General features: G+C 42.0%; 1 protein-coding gene across 6 annotated transcripts in view; it reads right to left on the bottom strand.

Annotated features, from left to right (window-relative positions):
- Positions 1–24,951, bottom strand: part of AGBL2 (AGBL carboxypeptidase 2) — a 34,502-nt gene extending 9,551 nt beyond the window's left edge. For 2 of the 6 annotated variants that reach the window (XM_054699212.1, XM_037522261.2), the window contains exons 1-13: positions 24,625–24,951; positions 24,301–24,435; positions 23,991–24,054; positions 22,596–22,718; positions 19,573–19,626; positions 18,626–18,811; positions 17,795–17,902; positions 10,550–10,703; positions 8,021–8,803; positions 6,279–6,435; positions 3,903–4,029; positions 2,917–3,017; positions 1,080–1,210 (exon numbers count right to left, since the gene is read on the bottom strand). In XM_054699212.1, the coding sequence (XP_054555187.1) occupies positions 1,080–1,210; positions 2,917–3,017; positions 3,903–4,029; positions 6,279–6,435; positions 8,021–8,803; positions 10,550–10,703; positions 17,795–17,902; positions 18,626–18,811; positions 19,573–19,626; positions 22,596–22,718; positions 23,991–24,054; positions 24,301–24,336 (2,024 nt within the window). In that variant the 5' untranslated portion in view covers positions 24,337–24,435; positions 24,625–24,951. The other 4 variants (XM_037522258.2, XM_054699211.1, XM_054699213.1 and 1 more) reach the window with 4 other exon arrangements.
- Positions 24,952–25,459: the final 508 nt, after the last annotated feature.

The following is a 25,459-nucleotide window of genomic DNA, read 5'->3' as shown; positions in this document are numbered from 1 at the left end:
TCTTTACAATCAGCTTTTTTTTAAAAAGGAACCAGTGTTCCTGCTGAAACTAGAACCATGAAGCTTCTCTACCTAAAAACTTTCAGGGCCTTCTTGATGGCACAAGGGGTTAAGCACAACACTATGAAGAAATCTGCAGCCTCTGCAGCATGAATTCAATCCCTGGCCAGCCAGGCAGCTACCCACATGGCGCAGCAGACCTCTCCTGTCTCGCCCACTCCTCCCCTCAGCAGTGTATTTCAGTCAGTCTGCCTGTTCTGTTCCCCACTCTGTCTCTGGTGAATCCTCTCACCCCCCACATCTTTGGCTTGTACCCCAGCTCTTGTATGCACAAATACATAAATCTTTAAAAAAAAGGAAAAAAAAGAAAAAAAAAAACCTTTCAAAAGCTTGAAACCTTTCACCTTCCTTGGAGTAAAAGACAAAGGTTTTACAATTGCCTCAAGGCCTCACATGAGCTGCTCACCCCGCTCCCTAGCCCTTTTTATTCCCTAGAAAAGAGGCTGTCAGAGAATGGACATTCAGCACATACTTGCTGGAGGAAAGAAAGGTACTTAAATGTGTAATAAATTGAGGGGTATGATTTAATATTTTGTACCTGAGATCTAAAACAAACCCAAAACCAATAAAAATAAAGAGCAAGTAAAACTATATATATATATATATATATATATATGTAATTTTTTTTAAAGATTTATTTATTTTTATACAAGAGCTGGGGTATAGGCCAGAGGCACAGGAGGGTGAGAGTTTTCACCAGAGAGAGAACGGGGAGCAGAACAGGCAGACGACAGAAATACACTGCTGAGGGGAACAGCGGGCGCGACAGGAGAGGTCTGCCACGCCATGTGGGAATCTCCCTGGCTGGCCAGGAATTGAACCCGCCCTGCAGAGGCGGCAGACAGCTTCACAGCGCTGCGCTCAACCCACTGCGCCACAGGGGAGGTCCCTATATATGTAGTAGTCTATGTAATATATATTTAGTTTTGCTTGCTCCTTATATATGTATAATATAAATATATATATATATATTTAAGAATTGAACTTCTCTGATTTTTCTTTGAAATGAAGTCTGTTACCTGGATTCAATATCAGACAAAGAGATATCACTCCAACTTCCTTCTAAATCCATATCTTGTCCAAGTTCACTGAATTTCTTATGGATTTCCTGTTGTAAGAGCTCATTGAGCTCTGCTAGACACTGCATGAACTGTGAGGTAAAAAAAAAAAAAAACACTATTTTTGATCATTCATTTATTTATTCATCTAATATTTATTAAGTGTATGCTGAAAGGATATACTTTCAGTTGATACTGTGACACACAAATGGGTAAGTTATGACCTCTGCTTTTAAGGGCATATTAATAGATAAATTATATGAGCTGTAGAAACAGAAGTGTTTTCTAAAGCACTTCAGTGTTTTAGTCACTTTTCTCTGGCTATGGCTGATAATAAACATCTTGAACTACGCAATGGTCTGATCTTTTTTTTGAGTAGTGAGGGAGAGAAAAGTTAGAATGGGGCTGTTCAGATTTTAGCTCATAGCAAAACGATTTAACTGGCCACATGTGCCTTTAAATATTTTTTATTAAACAGTTGCATCCAGGGTGGTGCATATCAAGAGTTCCCAGGGTCAACATTTATGAAGGGCAAGGAAAGAAAGAATAAGTTAGAGACCATGAGTACAGATTCCCTTTAAAAAAAAAAAAACAACTTTTTTTTCAGCTTTATTGAGGTATAAATGACAAAACCATAAGAGAGTGTGTATAATGTGATGATTTATAGAGGTATATATTGTGAAAGGATTTCCCCCATCAACTTAATTGACATGTTTATCACCTCGAATACATCTTCTTTGTGAGAACATATAAGTTCTATTCTCAGCAAATTTTGATTACATAATACAATATTAGCAATTATAGTCTCTGTGTTGTACATTAGACCCTCAGACCTTATTCATCTTATTATTTAAACTAAAATTTTATTGCGATAACTTTGGTTTACACTTTATAATATAATTTCAGTACAGCTTTGCACCCTGGCCATGTACACACCACAGCACCCACCACAAAAGGCCTGGCACCATCCCCCTCACCCAGTCCACACACTCTCACCCCCCTTCCTGTTCACCTGAGAACTGAGAGTTCATACATTTTTACCAACCTCTCCTAATTTCCCTTACCCCAGACTCCCTTTTTTTTTTAATAAATTTTTAAAAAAGAGTTATTTATTTATTTATACAAGCACTGGGTACAGTCAGAAGCGTGGGAGGGTGAGAGAATTCACCAGAGCCAGAGCAGGGAGCAGAGCAGGCAGAAGGGCCGAAGTACACTGCTGAGGGGAGCAGCGGGCGGCAGGAAAGGTGTGCGCGCCGGCGCTGCAGAGGCCGTGGGCAGCTTCGCAACCCAGCGCTCAACAGCTGCGCCACCAGGGAGGCCCCCCCAGACTCCCTTTTAAGAAGTTGAGTGATGAAGGTTAACAGACATAACCTGCTGGAGAACCAAGGGCAAAGGAAACCTTTGTGATTTTAAGATAGGGGCAGCTTGAGAAGAGTCGCAGTTGAGGGGATGCAGGAAGAAGAGGAAAACACAGAGAGGGGTCATTGATGAGGCAACCCCTTGGGGAGGCAGCAGGGGAGGACTGCGGAGCAGAGGGCAGGGTGAGATCTGGAGAGGAAGGACACTGATCATCTAAAACAGGAAGAAGCAGGGGAAGAACTGGTGCTGCCAAAAGTGAGCCCAGAAGTGAGGGACAGTGTGTGGGAAGGCAGCATGAGGCCTCTACCTTCTTGGGGAGTGATGAAGTCTTACCATTTCCTTAGAGTGCAGATCACCCACAATCCCACTGGTCTGACATCGGACCTATGTGAAACTGACCCCACTAGCTTTACTGCATTTTTCTAATCGTGGTTTTTACCTTGGTTCGGTCAGGATCGCAGAAATCCAGAAGGGTGTCACAGACGTGATAACCTAGGGACTTCAGGTCCTCAGTAGTAAAGTGAGTGTCTCTTTTATTGCCTGGAAAGAAGTCCATAAACACTACTTATTTACTCTTAATAAACAAGCGATAATCTAATTTACAACTCTCTCTTTAAAAATACTATCTCTGAATCTAGAATATTATGCTTTTGGATGGCATCTCTCTCATAGTTTTAGTATGCTTCCTAAGAATCTTTGACAATGAAAACCTTGATTACAGTCATGGAGGCGATAAGCACGAAAGTTTGTTTTTTTTTTTTTTTAAGATTTATTTATTTATGCACACAAGAGTTGGGGTACAGGCCAGAGGTGTGTGGGTAGGGGGTGAGAGAATTCACCAGAGACAGAGTGGGGAACAGAAAAGGCAGACTGACCTAAGTACACTGCTGAGGGGAGTAGTGGGGCGAGTCAGGAGAGATTTGCTGCGCCATGTGGGTTGCTCCCTGGCTGGTCCAGAATCAAACTCATGCTGCAGTGGCTGAGGATTGCTTCATAGGTTGTGTCTTAACCCCTGCACGGCCAGGGAGGCCCAGCATGAAGGTTTTACTTGATGGTGGGCACTAGGCCCAGTGCCTTCCGTGTACCATCTCATGAAGCAGTGCCAATAATCCAATTACTATTGTTATTGACAGTTAAAGGACAATACAGTCAAAGCAGCTCAGTAACCTACCCAGGTCACACAACCCATAAATTGGACTGAAAGTCAAACACTGATCTGCCTAGTTTTAGGTCCTGGACAACTGTTACATTATACTGCTCCACTGAGTATTCAATTTTCACACAGATTTTGGATAGTCATAAGGTACCGAGAGGAAAATCCTCTAGGTCAATTATCTTCCCAATATTCAACAGATTTCATCTCCTCAATGCTTTGCTTGGCTTTCCTGTGCTAGCCTAGCCTGCGATATACAAAAGGCAGCTTACCCAGCGTGGACCCGCCAAAGGTAGACTCAATGGTGTAGCTGTTTAGGATTCCCATCCGCCACATCACAACTCGTCCTGTTCCTTCTTTGCACTTTTGGACCTTAAAATTACAACTATGAAAAGAGAACTAAAGAGAAATCAAAATCCTCCGTTAATCAAAATCTGGCAAATATAAGAAGTCTAAAATTCATTAATGTGATACCCCTTGGGGTCTATATACTATTTCCTAAAGTATTCTATAAAATACTAACTCTAAGGGATGTTAATAGAGATTAAGGAAAAAGGGGTTCCGTGGTCAGGTTAGCCAGGGAGATGAAGGGTTAACAAAATTAAACAGGCTTCCTCCGCAGCCCCTCAGGGCATTCGCTATTCTGCAGTGGAGGTCCTCTAAAGAGGAAGGGAGTGTATTCTGGTTTTCAAACTTACTGGCCCAGGAGCCCTTCCATCCCTTTCCCAGTGACATCCTGCAGGAGAGGGGTGCCTAGAACACTGTTTGGGACTGCTGGCTTAATTTGGTACTCACAGTACTCGCCAAAATTTCTAAGACTTATGATCTACTTCTCCCTAACTTGGATCCACCAGGTTTACCCTCCCCATATGATGATCTGTGTTCGCCTCAGCTCTATCACTTCTGCCACACTCCCTGGTCTCTGATGACAACCTTCTCTGCTTGGAATTCAACACACTTCACTGTCTTTCATGACCCCTGAACCCTCTTCTCCTCACTTGGAGTTTATAACAAACACTTGGCACCCACTCCAGCCTTTTCTATCCTGCTCAAAATACTTTACAATTGGAAAGTATCTCACTAGCTAATGCTTTCTAAATTGTGCCTGCATAACTCGGGGTTCTACTGAGGCACCTCAGGACATTTCAATCAAGGTCTAAAGGAGACAGACTGGGTATGGGCAGGGCCCAAGTCCTCCACCCCTCTTCACTTAGTGTAGCTCTCTTTTTAGTGTTTTCAGCTACTGGGCTCTGGAAGTGAATTAATTTGAAGAAAAAGATCCCTGGCAAAAACAGACAAGACTTAAAAGAAGAAAAAGAAAAAAGGAAGGGAGGGAGGGAGGAGCAAAAGGAGGGAGAAAGAAAAACTTCCTTTTTAAAAAACATATAAAGAGTAGCAGATATAAAATATTTGTCTTACAGGGCCTCCCTGGTGGTGCAAGGGGCTAAGATGCAACCTATGAAGCTATTTGTAGCCACTGCAGCACAAATTGATCCCCAGCCAGGGAGCTACCCACATGGCTCAGCAGACCTCTCCTGACTAGCCCGCTGCTCCCCTCAGCAGTGTATGTCAGTCAATCCGCCTGTTCTGTTCCTCACTCTGTCTCTGGTGAATCCCCTCACCTCCCACACCTCTGGCCTGTACCCCAGTTCTTATATACATAAATTAAAAAAAAAATTTGTCATATATCTTTATGTGAGGAAATCTGTACTATATTTAAACACCTTTCTAATCAACCTAATTGCTCTTTCTAAAGACAGTTACATATTGTGGATCTATTAATGATGCTAGAAACTAACTTCTAAACCAATGCAGATAGTCTGTATTTGTCCAGCCATCACAGAGCTGTTACTCAGCCAACCATTAAAGACTTTTAAGTTGTTTTCATTAGCCTGTTAACATCTTACAGTTCTTTGTGATCTTGTATTACATGAACTTTTCCATGGAGGCTCATGTAACATCACTGTTTAATTTGTCCTTCAATCCCTCCCTCCATTGCCAATCATGGGATTAAAGATGATAGTTAAAGCTTCCCACTTAGAGTTTGAACTGATACCCAGGCAAAGCAGCCAGAGCAATTAAAAAAAATCATTCTTATTGAAAAATAATTTTATGCCATACAATCCACCCATTTAAATTGCACAATTCAGGCTTTATATTCTCAGAATTGTGCAACCCCCACTACAATCTAAACTTAGAGTATTTTCATCACCTGAAAAAGAAAGCCAGGTCTCCTTAGTGGTCATGCTCCACTCCACCCTCTCCCCTCAGCTCCAGGCCATCACCACACGCTTCCTCTCTCTATGGGTTGGTTTCTTTTGAACATTTCATATAATGGATCATATACCATGTGGCCTTTTGCATCTGTTCACTTACAATAATGTGTTCAAGGTCCATCCACACTCTAAAGTTTCAGTGCTTAGTTCTTTGATTGCCATATCACATTCCACTGTGTGGATATACATTTTGTTTATCTGGCCATCAGAATAGTTCTTAATCACATCTTTGTAAATTTGTGAAGGCAAGGTTGCTGGGGTTTACCCAAGATGATGAAAAGCCAGACGGAAAGGCAAATCTACTGGTACCAAAGGAAGCGTGTGTCTGCTTCTCCCTTAGTCATTGGACAGAAAATCACCACACACACTCACCTTATCTGGTGCATTTTTGCTTAACATTAAAGGGAAGACTCGTTCATGAAGCCAGTAGTTGCGATCGTTGTTATTACAACCATACAGGAAGATGTTATTCTTTCGGCTGTGGCCATGGAAGTCGCAATACAAGAGAACCTCCCGTTCTTTAAGAAGTCTGTCGAGGGGTTCAAACAACAGTCTCAATGGTCATCCAAATGCAAACAGTCACGGATCTTATGAAGTCTCTTCTTAAGTATGTCTATTGGTACCTTTTCTCCTAAGAAAGTTTTAACCCCTAATGGCTTTCAAAGGCCCCTCTCCCAATCTTTAGCCACTGCTATACACATGTCACTAGGACTCCTTGGCCCTGCTAATCAGAGGGCCTTGAAATGGAAAAGTCCTGATGGAGGAAGAGGTAGATGGACCTTGAGAAAATGAATAGAGAATATTTACTGTGAGAAAACCCTCCCTGTTGCAGACTGAGGAAAGAGGGAGAGGGGCTGCAAATGCAGGGATAAACAAGACAGAACCAAAGAAAGTCTTGCTTCCTGACTTCCCAGGGCTACTGCCTACACGGCTCCGCTCTTCTTATCTCCTGATTACCCAGAACACCTATTCAATCTTCCAAGCATTTTCACCTGATGATGATGACGACAGGATGAGGAGGGTGATGACAATTTGGGTGAAACAATGTGCTGGGTTCTATGCTAAAATAGATTAGATGATCTCATTTAAGCCTCACAGTGACCACCCAGGCAGGCATCACTACCCCCATTCTACAGATGAGAAAGTTAGTGCAGGGTTAAATCCCTTCCAAGGCCACAGAACCAGCCAGTAGCAAAATCAATCTCAAGCCCAGGCCTGACTTCCTAACATATGCTTGCAGTCATTTCGCCTACCAGCTCCACACTACTGCCACCCTCTCCACTCACAAGGTTAGTTGTGCCTTCACAGATGCTGATGTGCTGTAGGTGGTGCTATTACATCACAGCCTTCAACCGATTTTATACAGGCTTGGTAATTGCTAACCACTTTTATTATTCTTTCTTCACCAGAGGCAATATAAAACAGCAATAAGGAACTCAGACTCTGGAACCAGTGGAGCCAAAGTTCAAATATCTACTATGTATAATGTTGGACAAATTAATTAACCTTCTAGGCCTTCATTTCCTCATCATATATAAAATGGGGTTGCTGACTCTGCCTACTTCACAGGCCAATGTGAAGATTAAATGGGTCATATGTATGAAGCGCTGAAAATGCTACCTGTCCCCCCAGACAAAAGAACTAATTGTTAGGTATTATTTTTATAATAATAACTATTATTTTTATAATAATAACTCAAGGGCTCATGATAAAGATTTATGAATTCCTCTGATTTCTGGTCATTTCCACTCAGTCGTTTCACTTGTAAGTGAAATGCCTCTAACTGAAGTGTTGCGTGTCCAGTCAACCCAATGATAGGACATAATTTAAAAGTTTGAAGATGAACAGACCCAATGCTAGGACATAATTTAAAAGTTTGAAGATGGGGCCTCCCCAGTGGCGCAGTGGTTGAGCGCTGGGCTGTGAAGCTGCCTGCAGCCTCTGAAGCGCCAGTTTGATCCCCGGCGGCTGGGGAGGATCCCACATGGCGCGCAGACCTCTTCTAAAGACTTGTGTCCAAAGTTATAACTGACTTCTGCATCTGAAGAGACCTCACACCCCATCCAATAGAGCTCATAGCATTCAGAGAAAGATCGGCAGGTAAAGGGTCTCACCTTTTAATCATGTTCCTGGTGTACCAGATGCAAGGGAAAGACTCCTTCAGAATGGTCTTATAATGCCTGTTCAAGTCTCTTCCAGCCAATGAACACCGATAATTCCCCACAATCACTCCATCCGGATTTAACATGGGAACCACTTTGAAGACAAAGATATCTCTAAGGAGCTGGGCATCTGGGGAGTTGCTAAGGATGAAGTCCAAAAACCCTTTCATGACCCAGGAGCCATTACTTTCCCCCGGGTGGACTCTGGCGCTCAAGACCACAGCTTTCTTTGCAGCTGCTTCTTGGGGGGTCCGCGATGGGTTGGTGATGGTGAGCAGGTAGACAGTATTTCCTGCTAGGCTCCTACATAGAGTTCGAAGTTTGCAGAACTGAGACTGAACAGGGTTGTTTGCCACTGACAGGAGGTAGCATTGCAAGTCAGTGTATGTGTAAGGGTAGAAATGTGCAAAGTAGCAAGTGTCCTGGTCATGTGGGAACTGAATGGTCCATGTGAGACAGTAAAAGGGCTGCTGCCCATCATCCATGTGGTTCTTATAGTACTTGATCTCACTTCCTGCTCTCCTCCAGCCAATGCCGCGGGCTTTCGCATCCAGTTGGGAGTACATGAGTGGTTTCATCCCTACAGTGTACAGGCTCTTGGGTTTTAGCAAATTGATAATGGTGAAGCGATAGGTGATATCTTTTCTGGTGTTCTGAACTCGAAAATAAAACCACTGAGTGTGTTTATTTGTGTAGAGGTCAGTTCGCAAAGTGAGTTCATATTCATAGGTGTCTCTGGAATGGAGAAAATAGAAGATATCTCTGTAACTCCACAAGCCCCCTCAAAAAACAAATCTGGGAAAATAGCTATCCCCTTGTGAAAACAGAACTTATTAGCACAAAAAGTCTGCTATATCAAACAGATTTCTAATTTCCCTAGTTCTCCAACTCATATTATCAGGTTAACAGGAACTGGGGGCAGGAGAGATTATTAGGGGTTGGACAGGGAGAGTCTCAAAACCCACACTGCTGCACAGGATGTTTGGGAGCCCTGGAGCTTTCTGGTCTCTTTCTAGAGTAGCGGTTCCAACCACTTCAATCAATATATTTCCCTATGACACGCTGAATAGCAGTGAAGCCAGAGCTCTCTGTGGGCTCCCACTACATCCTGGACATCACCAGTATGCAGGAGACCCTTAGGGCTTCTATGCTATTTTAATCTCTGGGCATTAATTGTTTGAAGATGAGGGGGCATCTCTGGAATGTACTTGTCTTGTTGAAAAGCAGGACTAACTTGCAGAAGTGGAAACAGAAATGCCAAGAAAAAAAGTGAAAGTATTCACTCACATGCATAATTAAATACATTCCAAGTAAAGTATCATTTCCTTCCATCTCATCCATATTCCAATGCCAGGAAACAGGCACTTTTAGACACTGTTATGGGAGTTGGAAATCACACTGGAGGGCAGTTTGACAATAACAATACTTAAAATGTTCAAATGCTTTGCCCCAACAATGTCACTTCCAGAACTTAGCCCATAAAACCACAAATACTTAAAAATATAAATCCATATGGGTGTTAATTCCATTAACTCAAACAAACAATTGTAAACATCTGAATTTTTCATCAGCTGGGGACAGGTTAAATAAGATATGGAATTATCCATACAAAGGAAATATACACTATGAGAAATAAGGGTATAAATCTGTGGTACTGCCGGGCCTCCCCGGTGGCGCAGCGGTTGAGCGCTGGGTTGCGAAGCTGCCCGCGGCCTCTGCGGCGCCGGTTCGATCCCCGGCTGCTCCCCGGCCACCGGAGGAGGATCCCACATGGTGCGCAGACCCAGACCTCTCCTGCCACCCGCTGCTCCCCTCAGCAGTGTACTTCGGTCCTTCTGCCTGCTCTGCTCCCCACTCTGGCTCTGGTGAATTCTCTCACCCTCCCGCGCTTCTGACTGTACCCAGTGCATGTATAAACAAAACAAACAAACAAATATAATAAATAAATAAATAAATAAATAAACATGCCTCTATAAAAAAATAAATAAATAAATAAATAAATCTGTGGTACTGCCAAAGAAAAAACACCTACTGTTTATTTATGAAATGGAAAAAAAAAATTTGCAAAGGAGTATGTATACCTTTGTCCTATTTTAAAGGGTTTATTATTTGGCTACATTACATATCTCACACACACACACACACACACACACACACACACACACACACAGAACATTTAGTACATATACACCAAACTGTTAACAACTGCTGTATCTGGGGTTATGATCAAAGGACTTCAATTTTTTCTTGTTATTTATTTTTTATTAATGCAAATTTGAAATGAGTTCAGATGAAACGATTTATATAATTTTTATTCTGGGCAACAATATAAGTCAATATTACTCCCACCAACCTTCATCATTATCAAAATCAATTCTTATCAACTCAGACTTTCAGAAACATGCCTGACTTCTGATTCCTGAAGAAACTTTTCAGTCACTTAATTATCACCCCTTTGAGAAATTCCTGTTTGCTACTCACACTCGGACAGCTTTTTGCAGATTCCCACTCTCAAACCTTGATTCAAACAGTAGAGTACTGTCTTCTGGTCCTTGCAAGGGAACAGCAAGTTCCTTGATAATTCCTCGTTTGCCCCCCACTCTGGAGTCGGTGAAATAGGCACCTTCTGTTGGTACTGCAGATAAGACAGGTAGATTTAGGCCAGGTTCCACTCAGAATCCGTTCATCCAGCAAATATTTATTGAGTATCATTAAATGTTGACGACAATTCTAAGTTAAAAACAATGAATATTTGAATTTTCAGTTGTCCCTGCTGATACTTTAAATTTTAAACAAAGCCTTCAAGGCCTTCATGTGTTTAAAACACATCCTTTGGCTGCATGGCTCCCTGTGACATCTCATTTACTGCTTATATTCCATGTAAACCCCAATTTATATGGATGTTGGCAAAAAATGATACTCTAAATGGACTATCTGAAAACATTTGCAGTCTTTTCCTACAAAAAAATTAAAAAAAAAAACAACTACTTGTTTATGAATAAAAGGATACAACAAAAAAAGAGACAATAAGCCAGATAAATTTAAATCTTCCAGATTTAAATATAACAAAAATAGAAGTTTGAGAAGAATTGGCATGGGTAAATTTGCCTATGAAGGGAACCGAAATGTCATAGTAATTAGTGAAAAGAAAGGGTTATAATTGAAATTTTATCTTTAAAATGAAGCTGAAACAGGGCCTCCCGGATGGTGCAGTGGTTGATCGCTGGGTTGCGAAGCTGCCCGCAGCCTCTGCAGCGCTGGTTCCATCCCTAGCGGCGGGGCGAGGGTCCCACATGGTGTGCAGACCTCTCCTGCCACTGCTCCCCTCAGCAGTGTACTTCATCAGTCTGCCTGTTCTACTCTCCACTCTGGCTCTGGTGAATTCTCTCACCCTCCCGTGCTTTTGACTGTACCCAGTGCTTGTATAAATAAATCTTAAAAAAAATAAAATGAAGCTGAAACAATTATGAAATTTATTTCTTGTAACAAAGTTTAGGTTACAATCATAGCCTCTTCCTAATCCTTGGAATAATAAAGAATCAATGTGTGTGTGTTTTTTTTTTTTTTTTTTGATGGGGCTGCAATTTTTCAGACAAATTCAGTAAGAGTGCCATATGGTATTTTCTGATATTTGCAAGTACTCTTGCAAAACTATTTTAGGTCTTGATAGGTTTTCCCAAGTTCTTTTTTATGTACTGCAATATGTCCAGAAGAATCTTTTGTTGATTTCCTCTGTTAACTGATTAAAAATATCTAGATTCTTATAAGTCAATGGCTTAGCAAGTGACTCAACCAATTTCTTAACATTCATTAATTTATTAAAATCTGCCTCTCTTGCAAAGATAACTTCACTTTGCAATTTCTACAGTTTCTGCATTATGTTGTCAGATGTTAACAACATCCACCCATCAGCATGTGACTGATATAAACAAAGATGCTGACCAAGGGTATGATAGATGCCAGCATTAGACAAATAGTAATTTTATGTGGGGTCCAATTTTATCAGTAGTCAGTTCATTTTTAAATATGTTCATTATCTGTGGATAATAAACGAGAGCCAAGGAGAAAACAAACATGTACAGAGTGAGTTAAAGAAGAAAACATGCACACACAGATGGAGGAGGAAGTGGTAGCAAAAGAACAGAAAATGCAATTAAAAGCTGAAGCCCTAAGTGGCTTGATCTCTTCATGAAACCCCAAAGTGCAGGCAGCCCTGCAACCAGGTCCATTAATGTAGGGATTGCAAAATCTTCTCGGGTCTCTCAGGTAACAGTGATAATTCCCCACAATCATTCTGGGAACAACTTTAAAGACAAAGATAGCTCAATGGATTGAGCTTACTCAATCCACAACATTTCTCAAAAAACAAAGCCTCTCTCCTTTCTAAAATTGTTATCATCAGAAGTATGTGGCTGCTTCAGGGCCACCAAGCTAACAAACTCCCCAAACTCTCTCTGGAGCCCCATCTTCTCATTTTCTGCTCCTTCAATCCTCTAATTGGGTGGAGTCAATTCACCTTGACGAATCTAAAGGATAAGAACAAAGCAATTGTCACAGCTACTGGACAGGTCAATTAGGACAACTCCTAACAGCTGCTGTGTTAGGACAGCTCTCAGCTCCAGGGTTTCCTCCTAAGCAGACAGATCCCTGAATAGCACCAATGAAGCAATGTAGGTTCAAGGTCATCTGGTTTTTTGAAAATAACTGCAAGCAGGTCAACATGAGGTAAAAAAGAATTTCTTGAAAGTACAGGAGTAACCTATTATTTATAACCCAAATCTACCAACTGTGAAAAGATGACATAAGGAGAGCTATTTAATTTTGGAAACCTTCTTTTATTATTATGGAATCCGCCTCTGTGACTGTCATGAAGCCCAGGCCGGGTTAACAGTGATGAGTTCTGGAGGTAACTACACCCACTCTGAACTTTCTGGGTATGACCACTTTCTTCTCTTCTCAACTAGGTCTTAATGCCTGTCTCCTACTCCTGAAGGTGCCAAGGTCATTTTAAAATGGAGTCAGAGATGCCACTGGAGAAAAATTGCTGAACAGACTGGGCCAAAAGCAATTGTTTTAAGAAACCATCAAGCAATCAACTGTTCTTTGATGTACCATCCAGATCAGGAGGACTGATGATGATGGATTTCTTGCCAGTGGATAGAATCAAGAACTAATTACGTACAGTCAAAAATGTTTAAGTTTTTTAACACAATTAACTTTTTCAAACCACTTTCCTCATCTTCCTCTTTTTCTCTCTAAAAGAACCTCTCACTTTCTCCCTTTTCAGGACATATTTTGGGTTTCTACTCAAATCTCTGCTCTCTAAGCTGCAATTCTTTGATCCCAAGTAAATATACTTTGCCTTTTTAATTGCTCCTGTATTTTAAGGTTAATCTTCTTTTGATTTCATACTTTAATGTCCCCCAAACTCCTCTTCACACATTCTGTAAGGTGAAGCTAGGTCAACTGTGAATTGCTTCCCCTCATTTTCACTTCATTGCACAAAGCTTTTTTCACCATAATATTCACATGAGGATTGCCTATTAATTCAGACAACTAGGAGCAGAGCATGTACAATTACATCACAGCTAGGCCCTCTGCTGTAGTTGGCTCCTTTTATTCTCCTAGTTGTAGGAATATAAAGATGAGCAGTTCCTCTCCCTCCTATTTCCAGCTTCTCCAAAAACCTCCCCTGATTTCACTGGTTTATTATATTCTATTTCAACTAATTAAACTTGGTACATATTCCTCCTCTAACAAAATACATAAATCTTGTTTCTGATCATTACTATCCTGCATAGATTGATTAAATTATAAGGACATTTTTCTGATTTTCTTATTTATTCAATATAACATTTCCCAATTACAGTGAACTTTTTTTTTTTTTTATGTCCTAATTAGCTCAGGCATGTGTGTGTGCAGCGAGAGAAAGGTGCTTTTTTTAAGATTTTTTTTTTTAATTTATACAATAGCTGGGGTATAGGCCAGAGGCGCGGGAGAGTGAGAGGATTCACCAGAGACAGAGAGGGGAGCAGAACAGGCAGACAGACCGAAAGCACTGCTGAGGGGAGCAGCAGGTGTGACAAGAGAGGTCTGCCGCGCCATATGGGAATCTCCCTGGCTGGCTGGGAATTGAACCCACACTGCAGAGGCTGCAGACAGCTTCATAGTGCTGTGCTCAACCCGCTGTGCCACCAGGGAGGCCCCGCTTTTTTTTTTTAAAGATTTATTTATTCATACAAGAGCTGGGGTGTAGGCCAGAGGTGCTGGGGGTGGGGTGGGGTGGTGAGAGGATCACCAGAGATAGAGTGGGCAGCAGAAGAGGCATCCACTGAAATACACTGCTGAGGGAAGCAGCGGGCGAGAGAGAAGTCTGCTGTGCCTTGTGGGTCACCTCCCTGGCTGGGAAATGAACCAGTGCTGCAGTAGCTGCCGACAGCTTCATATTGCTGAGACTTAAGCCCTTGTACCACCAGGGAGGCCCCAAGAGTCAGGTGCTTTTTGGTGATAACAAAGGATGCCCTTGCTGGCAACTTCTCTGTCTCCCCAAGTCCTTGTTATCTAATTGGTATCCCAATAATGTTAGCTCAAATTTTACTTTCCTTTAGTTGGGAATGTTTGTATATTTTTTTGGCTCATTGCTCTCTAACATTACCTTTCCTTTCTGTCCTAAGTGTTACTGTTATTATTGACTGCACAACATCCCAGCACTTGTCACTATATTTTTTCTATAAACTATTTTGGTGAATGTACAGTTGATCCATCCTTTCCATAAATATCACTCTTTATCAAGTTGAAAAAACTGTCTTCTATTCCTGGTTTTCTGAATGTTTTATTATTATGAAGATTGGATTTTGTCAAATGCAACTTTTTCTGCACCAACTGAGATAAATGTTTCTCCTTTAATATTGTTTATTACATTAATGTCCCTATATTGAGGCATTCTTGCATTTCTGTCACAAATCTCCAGTGGTATATAATCCTTGCAATATGCTGTTGAATTCAGTTTGCTGGTACTTTGTACAGGATTTTACATTTATAGTCATGAAAATATTGCTTTATAATTTTTCTTGTGATGTATTTGTCTAGCTTTGGTATCACAGCAATAAAATAGTTGATAAATGTTTCCTCTTCCTCTTGGGTGTTCATAAAGAATTGGTACTGTTTCCTCCTTAATTGTTTTTTTTTTTTTCTCTTTTTTTTTTTTTATAGAGGCATGTTTTATTTATTTATTTGTTTGTTTGTTTACACATGCACTGGGTACAGTCAGAAGCGTGGGAGGGTGAGAGAATTCACCAGAGCCAGAGCAGGGAGCAGAGCAGGCAGAAGGACCGAAGTACACTGCTGAGGGGAGCAGCGGGCGGCAGGAGAGGTCTGCGCGCCATGCGGGACCCTCCTCCAGTGGCCGGGGAGCAGCCGGGGATCGAACTGGCGCCACAGAGGCCACAGGCAGCTTTGCAACCCAGCGCTCAACCGCTGTGCCACCGGGGAGGCCCTCCTCCTTAATTGTTTGACACAATTCAAACTAATCCTGTCAAGTCATCTGGGCCAGAGATTTCTTTGCAGGAAGATTTTTAATTACTAGTTAAATTTTTTTTTGTTATAATCTATTCATACTTTTTATTTCTTCCAGAGTCAGCTTTGATAACTTGTGTTTTCTAGCAATTATTCCTGTCCACCTCTGTTGTCTAATCTGTTGGTATTACCTTGCATTTCTTTTGATTTCTGTAGAATTGAGTTTTTGTCCCCTTTCTTTCCTGATCTTGATAATCTGTGCCTTCTTTCCTTTTTTTCTTGGGTTAATCTAGCTAAAAACTTTGTTATTTTGGTTTTGTTTTCAAAGAATCAAATTTTGTTTTGATTTTTCCCTATTATTTTTGTTACCTATTTCACTGACTTCCATTCTTTACTACTTCCTTCTTCTGCTCAATTTGAATTTAGTTTTCTATGATTTTTAAAAATTTATTAACATGGAAGTTTAGGTAATTTATCTGAGATATTTTTCTTTCAAATATAGGCAGGCAAAGTCATAAATTTGCAGTGTTTTAGTTGTACCCGATACAGTGTGATATTTTGTTTTATTTTCAATCAGTTAAAAATATCTTTGAATTTTCTTTGTGATTATTATTTCTTTTTTAATAGAGGCATGTTTTATTTATTTGTTTGTTTGTTTGTTTGTTTGTTTGTTTTGTTTATACATGCACTGGGTACAGTCAGAAGCACGGGAGGGTGAGAGAATTCACCAGAGCCAGAGCGGGGAGCAGAGCAGGCAGAAGGACCGAAGTACACTGCTGAGGGGAGCAGCGGGCGGCAGGAGAGGTCTGCGTGCCATGTGGGACCCTCCTCCGGTGGCCGGGGAGCAGCCGGGGATCGAACCGGCGCCGCAGAGGCCGCGGGCAGCTTCGCAACCCAGCGCTCAACCGCTGCGCCACCGGGGAGGCCCTGTGATTATTTTCTTTTTAAAGATTTGATTGATTGATTGATTTATACCTACATACATACAAGCACTGGGTACAGTCAGAAGCACGGGAGGGTGAGAGAATTCACCAGAGCCAGAGTGGGGAACAGAACAGGCAGAAGGACCGAAGTACACTGCTGAGGGGAGCAGCGGGCGGCAGGAGAGGTCTGTGCGCCATGTGGGACACTCCTCCGGTGGCCAGGGAGCAGCTGGGGATCGAACCGGCGCTGCAGAGGCTGCGGGCAGCTTTGCAACCCAGAGCTCAACCGCTGAGCCACCGGGGAGGCCCTCTTTGTGACTATTTTAATCCTTGGGTTACATAAAAGACTGTTGTTCAGTTTCTAAATGTTTGCAGATTTCATTCTGTTGATTTCTTTCTTAATTTTGAGGTGGTCAGGGAATATATTTTATAATTTTATATGATTTCAATCCTTTAAAATCTCTTAAGACTTGCTTTACAATCAAGCATACGGTGTATTCTAGGGAGTCTACCACATGCCCTTGCAAACAATCTGTATTTGGGTGTTGGTATAGAATCAGTGCTATGTACATTTTTATAAGAGACATGGGTTCTACCCCTAGGAAACCTGTATTTTAATACAGACAATCACACAGTAAATGACAGTCAAATGCACAACCTACAAAGTACTCACTAAAGCACATATAGGTGGAGAAAAGAAAGGCAAGTTCTTCAAAGAGCCAACATATGATTTTCAGAAAGGAAAATCACAAGGGAGAAGCTATAAAATACTTAGAACCATAAAAAGAAAGTATTTTCATTTAAAAAAACAATTGAGGGCCTCCCTGGTGGCGAAAGGGGTTAAGCACAGCACTATAAAGCTATCCACAGCCACTGTAGCACAAATTCGATCCTTGGCCTGCCAGGGAGCAACCCAAATGGTGCAGCAGACCTCTCCTGTCTCGCCCGCTGCTCCCCTCAGCGGTGTATTTCAGTCAGTCTGCCTGTTCTGTTCCCCACTCTGTCTCTCGTGAATCCTCTCACCCCCCCACACCTCTGGCCTGTATCCCAGTTCTTATATGCATAAATAACTAAATAAATCTTTAAAAAATAAATAAAATAAAATAAAATGAATTGAAATTTTCAAGCTTGATGGTCATGAATACTAAGGCTCCCATTCAGGTTGATCTGGAAAAGACAGTTTATCACTAAACTATGGATTTTTTTAAAATCACATTTACTATAGAGAGTATATATATTTGTCATGATTACTCATTGTTATACTATTTGTTTAATATAGTGACAATACCTGAATCTAACTGATAGACAACTGTGCCTCTTTCTTCTCCTACAATTTCTGGTACCTTTTCATTTCCTGTAGGTTGATAAAAATATTCTGGAATAGGTGGAACCCACTCTGCAAGAAGACATAAAAAGGGAAAATAAATAATATATAAGGCACTTTATGAGGACTGATATAAAATTATAACAATAATTATTCAAATAGCTATTTTGGTTGAATCAAACCAAGTATCTACCCTAACTTTCAGTTTGTAAATTGATTATGCCTAGCTTCCTTCCATAAAGGCTACGAGGAGACATATAAAAGGCATATAAAGCAAAGTATAAACTTTAAATGGAAAAATTGAAAATAAGCCAAAAAGGTCACTATAGTTACTACAACAACCCTCACTGATCTTCCAGGCTGGGGTTAAGGGTCCCCAAAGGGACTGAGCTCTGTACAACTGCCTGGTTGTATCTTTCACTTCCCCACAGGTCTATGAGCTCTGGAGTCTATATCTTGTTCATTACTGTATGTATCTATCTATCTACCTCTCTACCTACCTCTCTATCTACCTCTCTATCTATCAATCTAGATATATACTATATCACTAAACATATTCTTAGAAAGGTACCCCTCTCCCATTACAATAAACTCAGAAACATTCTAGTGACATATTGGTGTAACTTTTGACTTCAGTGAGTGTATATCACAGTATATCACAGCTTAATCATTTCAGGCTGAGCTAACAGATGTTGAAGGTGTCCTGCCTCATACTTTGGTATGCAAGAATTAAAATGGTAAAATCTTGTGATAAAATCTGCCCAAATAGCAACCACAACATGTAAGTCACTTTACCAATATGATGAATATTTTCTTTGATGACCTCACATTCTATTGGCCATCTTGGAGCCTGCAGTGGTCCACTGCTAGAGAAAAGGGCAAAGAGATCTCGGGGTTCCCGAAGTCGTGGGTTTACTTCACCAAACTCATCATGAAGAAGCTGTCTGCTCTTAAAAAGTGGTGAACTCAGCATAAGGGAATCTGTCAGAGGGGAAGGGAATGAGAGAAAGCTTTTCTTTTCCTCCTCAGGAACTTTACTTCTCAACTCTAACAATTAAGTAACTTTAGGCAGTGCATTAAAATACAAGAAGGGATGTGTAATTCCATGATATGGGTAACTCCATGTTTCTCAAGGAGATTTAGTCCAGGATGATAGCATCAAAGTTATAAAATGTTAAATTGCACTTCTGCATAATTTATTAAACATTTAAATGTAAAGCTTTAGAGTAAGTTAGAAGAAACTTTTGTTTCTTCATTCAAAACTAGTGGGTCTAAGACACTGCAACAGTGGATTATAAAATGAATAAAAAACTGTTTTATTATTTTTGTTTAGAGAGAGGCAAGAAAGGGAACATTCAATTCCCCCTTTGCATTTCAGTAAAGAATACATAAGACTTTATTAACCACAATGAAGTCATCTACAAATGAAATTCCAAGTTCATAATATACAACCACTCAAAATACAGAGAAACTTTTAAAAGAGAACATGGAAAGCAGAAGGGCAAAGAAAGAATGAGGGGGGCAGGAGAGAGACAGAACGAGTTCTTGGGAAGTAAGAATGAGAAAAAAGGGAGAAGAAAAGCTTTCAGGGAGAAAGACGAAGAATGGAAATGAGAAGTGGGGGGGCGGGGCAGAAATGCAAGGGGGAAGAAAGGCGGAAAGGCCCCTAGTGGGTCATTCCTAGCTCTAGGCAGAGAGCAGGAAGGAGTTCATATTTTCTGGGCAGGAAGGACAAGAAGTACCTCTGCTCACAGCTTCTGTCTGTCTGTGCACAGTGGAAGAGAGACAGCTAGGCCCTGGAAAGAGCAAGGAGGATGTACAGTTTGTTGTAGGGATCTTTTTCTTTTTTCTGCTCTCTTTCCTCCATCCCTTTCTACCCCCCACTCAACCCTGCTTTGGGCCTCTGCATTTCTGTTTCTAATATTTTGCCCATTGCTCAATAGGGAATTAAAGAATAGGCAATAAATATTTGAAAAGATGATAAAGCTGCTCCACTGTAGTCATAACTGTAAGAAACGTAAGTCAAAATGACAGAGAGATACCAATTTTTTACCTAGACAGGAAAAACATTTACATGTTTTCACAGCCATCCTGGCAAATGTGCAAGCTAAAAGGTACACTCAGAACCTGCTGGTAAGAAGGCAAACTGGCCCAACCTTTCTGGAAAGCAATTGGCATTATCACGCTTAAGACTGAAAACACACATACCCTCAATTCATCAATCCCACTGCAAATAATTTACCTTATGAATTTTCTCCTTAAAGTTCATCATATTACATCTATGAGGAGACTCGCTGCATCACCGTTCAAATAAAAATCTGGTGGAAACTACCTGATCACCCATCAAAAGTTAAAATAGGGCCTCCCCGGTGGCGCAGCAGTTGAGCACTGGGTTGGATCCCCGGCTGCTCCCCGGCCACCAGAGGAGGGTCCCACATGGCGCGCAGGCCTCTCCTGCCACCCGCTGCTCCCCTCAGCAGTGTACTTCGGTCCTTCTGCCTGCTCTGCTCCCCGCTCTGGCTCTGGTGAATTCTCTCACCCTCCCGTGCTTCTGACTGTGCCCAGTGCTTGTATAAATAAATAAATAAATCTTTAAAAAACAAACAAACAAAAAAAGTTGATAAAAAAAAAATGATGACATATTAATGATATGGATACTATACACAGGTGACCTTAAAAAGAGCAAGGAAAGTTTATTTTAGTGCTCATATGAAAAGGTCCTTCTAAGGGATATTTTTAAATAAGAAAATGAAGTAGAGATTATGCATAGGATCCTTTGTGAGCAGTTAAAAAGAAAAAAATATATAAAAACTAAGGATATAGTTTTCATTTTGTACTTTTCGCCTACCACTGGAAGTTTCTAACCTTATACACATAACCCTTTGCTTTCTCTTTTAAAGAAGCATATTATAATTAATTCTTTCATACCTTTGTAAAAACCCAATATTATAAATGCTTTGCTACAAAAATAAAGAAAAATGTCTTCCTCACTCTAATAATCAAGAGAGGGGAAACAGTTATCTGATTATCAAATTATACGCCAACTAAAACTCTTTCACATCCTTGTGTTACTTCTACCAGATGGTTTTACATTTTATATTTTCCATTACACTAAGACTGCCCCTCCTCAAAAAAAAAAAAAAAAAAAAAAGACTGGCAATTGTTTCTTATTAACGGAATTTCAAGTGTTAGCAAATAGGGCAGGACAAAACTGAAGTGGCGTGTTCAGCTGGCTCCTGAGGCAACAGGCCTGATCAGTCTCCTTGGCTCAACCCTCATCTTTCCACTCCCTGAAAGGAACTCTGGGTTACAGAAACTTCTGGGCATGGGTGTGAGCAAACACATGTGACACAGATTTGAAAAAGGAATTGCAACAGTAAGAGTTAAAAGTACTGTTTCCAGAGATTGCCAAATATTGCCTTTCTGAAACAGTCTACCTATTCACATTCCTAACAGCAGGGTTCCCCCAAAATCCTGACCTAACAACAACTTTAAAACAACCTCTGGCCAGATCTCATGTTTTTAAAAATAGCACCTTGACATTTTGAGTTGTATCTTTAAATAGAAATGAAGTTGAAGATGTATTGATTGATTGATTGATTTTGAGCATCTTTTTATAAGGCTTATTAACTGTTCGTATTTGTTTTTCTATGATCTACTGTTCATGTCTTTTGCCCAATTTTCTCTTTGGTAACTCTTTAACTTATTAATTTATAAGAGCTGTTACAGGTGTTAATCCCTCGGCATGTTTGTCACACTCCCTCCCCCTTTGCTTCTTTACTTTCCTAATAGTAATTTTTTCTATGCAAAACAAATTTTTATTTGCTGTAAAATTATCGCTGTCTTATGGCTTTTGGGTCTTGTGTCATTCAAAGGTTTCAAGCAGCAAAGGGATGCAATCAGATTTACATGTACAAAAGAACACTGCTCTACGAGAAATGCACTGGGAAGGGGCAGTGAGGGGCAAGAGAAGAGGCCAGGAGACCAGTAATGAGGCTGTTTCAATAGTGAGAAATGATGGTAGCTTGAACTGGGAGAGGGGAGGAGTAGAGAAAAAAGAAGTGGAATGATGTTTGGTTGGTTAAGTACTGGGGGGAAATCCAATTGCATTCTTGCCCTTATGTTCTGGAAGAACCCTGTGTCCCTGTGAGAAATCATTTTTGCTTTTTTGCTTGTTGGAATTGGTTTCTTATACAAAGAACCTTAAATATATACATTAAAACCATGTGAAAAATCAGTGTGCTACCCTTCACTAAAGAGCCTTAATGAGGGCCTCCCCGGTGGTGCAGCGGTTGAGCGCTGGGTTGCGAAGCTGCCCACAGCCTCTGCAGCGCTGGTTCGATCCCCGGCCACCGGAGGCAGGTCCTACATGGCACGCAGACCTCTCCTGCTGCCTCTCCTGCCGCCCGCTGCTCCCCTCAGCAGTGTACTTCGGTCCTTCTGCCTACTCTGCTCCTCGCTCTGGCTCTGGTGAATTCTCTCACCCTCCCGCGCTTCTGACTGTACCCAGTGCTTGTATAAATAAATAAATAAATAAATAAATCTTAAAAAAAAAAAAAAAAAGAGCCTTAATGAATTTTCTGACAAGATGGAGGAAGGTAACCCAGAATATTTGGTATTGCAGTTTTCATTTACAATCCTAAGTAGTTTAGACAGAACAGTTTTGAGTGATGAATTCCTTGGCATGTCCCATGTTAGGCCAGCTCTCCTGAACTCACCTGCAGAAGCTGCTCAGGGCTCTGGGATCAATACACTGATTACTCACAAAGAAGCTTCTCCTTTTGCAGGGGGTCATCCCTTTCCCCGAAAGAGCCACTCAACAGGTATCCAGGACTATTCTTCCAAACGTGCTGACTCTTAGCAGAATTTGGCAAACTGCCTCTCTGTGCTAAGAGGAGGCAATTTAATTAAAGTTGCTGGGAGAATGACTCATAATCACTTCTAACATCAAGATCAACACCCAAAGTGCTACTACCCAGACTACCAGGACTTTCATCACCACCCACCACGGATGGTCTTCACAAGAAATACAACCCATTTTTCAATGAGCTTTCACATTCTCATGCATGTGAGTTAAGCATCATTTTCTAAATTTTACAGTGAGGAGACTTGAGAAGCAGCATGGTACAATGGAGAAAAAAAGAGCCTGCAAGGGAGAAAGACCTCCCAGTTATGAGAGTACCCGGGAGCGCTACGGCCAAGTGAAGGCAGGGACTCAGAGTGGGAGCCCTGGTGCCCAGGGGCCCCTGCTGAACCTGGCAAACTGTTAATTCGATTTTCAACAAATGAATAATTGCTTAAAAATGAGCAAGCTTAACAAGGTTTATAGAAATAAAATCAATATAAAAGCTTTAATTTTATTTCTAAATACCAGGAACATCAGAAAATCAAAATTTAAAAAGGGTAGTATGTGTGTATATATACACACACAGCATAAAATATGAAGTTCCATGAAAAAGTTATCTTTATTGGAAGACCGTAAAGACCTAAGTAAATGGATGATTAGACTATGTGCGCAGATGGGAAAATTCTCATTTCTAGTGAAATTTGACCTATAGATTCAATGCAATCCTGATAATCTTCAAAACACTACAATTCTGGGCCTCCCTGGTGGTGCAAGGGGTTAAGCACAGCACTATGAAGCTAACTACAGCCTCTGCAGCACGAGTTTGAGCCCCAGCAGGCCAGGGAGCTACCCACATGGTGCAGCAGACTTCTCCTGTCTCGCCCACTGCTCCCCTCAGCAGTGTATTTCAGTCAGTCTGCCTGTTCTGCTCCCCACTCTCTCTGGTAAATCCTCTCACCCCCCCCCCCCATACTTCAGGCCTGCACCGTAGTTCTTGTATGCATAAATAAATCTTTAAAAAAAACCCGAAAAAATAAAACATTACAATTCTAAAATTTTACAGAAAGGCAAGAACAGTCAAGACACTTCCAAAGAACAATATGGCGAGGACATGCCTTTCCAGATAGCAAGACTATTTTAATGCCAGATAGTGTAATTAAGAGAGAGGTACTGGAGCAAGGACAGACAAGAGGTGACACAGCAAATCAATGGTGCTGGGAACATTAGTTACTACTCTATCCAAATACAACTCTCCCAGTTAATCAAACCAATTACTTCATGAAAAGTGAAGCTAGATAAGAAATGAGGTGTTACCTTTAAAGTAGCCATAGTACTGGAGATGATGGTACATAAACTCTTCATAGGGATCAAGAAGGGTCTGTGAAAGGAAAGGCCATCTCATTAGGAAAACCCTTTTGAATGATACTGAACTCTTACAAAAGGTAGACGGGCACTGTTGCACAGGACGGGGTGCTTGAGGACTTGTAAATAAAGTAAGAGCAAGGCACTGATACAAATGATCCCATCTTGGGGATCAAGATCTCCACCTAGAAATAGGTGCCTATAGAATATACCCTCAGGGATTTCTGGGGAGATCCTGGAGAGGAGTTGGGTGTGTACCGACCTCCTGCTTTAGCTCTGGTTCCAGTGCTGGGAACATGTTACTTCTGCATGGTATGCTGAGGACCAGTCAGTGACACAGCATCCAGTCACCAGGCCTGCCCAATTTTCATACGGGCAGCTGATTACACAGGAGAAGCTAAGCAAATAGAAAACCACAACGGGACAACTGAAAAAGCCAATATTCACCCTGCCCCTTCCCCACCTCCGCGGCTCCCACACGACCACAGAATCGCGGCAGGGTCTCTCCCTCCTCCCAGCCCACCCAGCCTCTCCTCAGGTAAACAGGCGCCGGCCGGCGGTCCGCACGCTGAGGGTCGGGGCGCACCTGAGGAATCAGGCAGGGCAGCGCGTCTTCCAGCCTCCTCCCGAGGCGTCGGGACCCTTGCTGGCCTCATGCTTCCCTCTCCCCTAGAAAGGAGACGCCCGGCACCCGGACGCTTCCGTGAAGCGCAAGAAAGGAGGACGGAGCGAGCCGGCGAAGTGATCCCGACAAAGATGGATAAAAAAGGTCAGGGGCCCGGAGACTGGGCCCTGAAAACCTAATTCAGGGGCTCTGAGCTTTCGGGTCCGGAGGTGGAGAGGAGCCGGGAAGGGGGCGTACGTTTCTCTGAGCGCGGAGAGGGTGCGACCGCCCCCGCGCCCCGGCCCGGGCGGCAGAGGCGCCTGGGCGCGGCGGGAGGCCCCGGCAGGGAGGCCGTGGCGGGTAGAGGCCGGCGGCGCGCCCTACCCCTCTGCGGACGCGCTGGGCGCTCAGCCGCCGCCGCTTGCTGCGGGGCCCCCGTTGCCTAGCAACCGCGAGGCGGAAGCGGGAGGGCGGGGCGGCCGGGCACTTCCGGGAGCTGGGCCTCCCCTCCGAGGAGCGGATGGAGAACCCGGGAAAAGGCCACGGCCAGTCTTACAGATCCCGGAGATTCACCTGCATCCCTCCTTTCAGAGAGGATACCCCTGACTTCCGGGCAGTGGATACAAGGGACTGACGAATACGACGCGGGTATCCTCAGCAACTTCCAGTTCACTGTTGTTCCGTAACTTACTTTTTAGGTCATTCTTAGATACCGCTTAAAGGGAGCTACGCCCCCTTCTTTCATCTTATATTCACTCCACCCTATAGCTACCATCTAGAAATTATGTTGTACACTAGGAAAAGGAACTAAATTAGA

Source organism: Talpa occidentalis, unplaced genomic scaffold (assembly GCF_014898055.3).
Source record: "Talpa occidentalis isolate TD23 unplaced genomic scaffold, MPIMG_talOcc4v2.1 talOcc4.3, whole genome shotgun sequence".
Taxonomy (NCBI): Eukaryota; Metazoa; Chordata; class Mammalia; order Eulipotyphla; family Talpidae; genus Talpa; species Talpa occidentalis.
The sequence above is the reverse complement of the archived record's forward strand: the minus strand, read 5'-3'. Positions and strand labels throughout refer to the sequence as shown.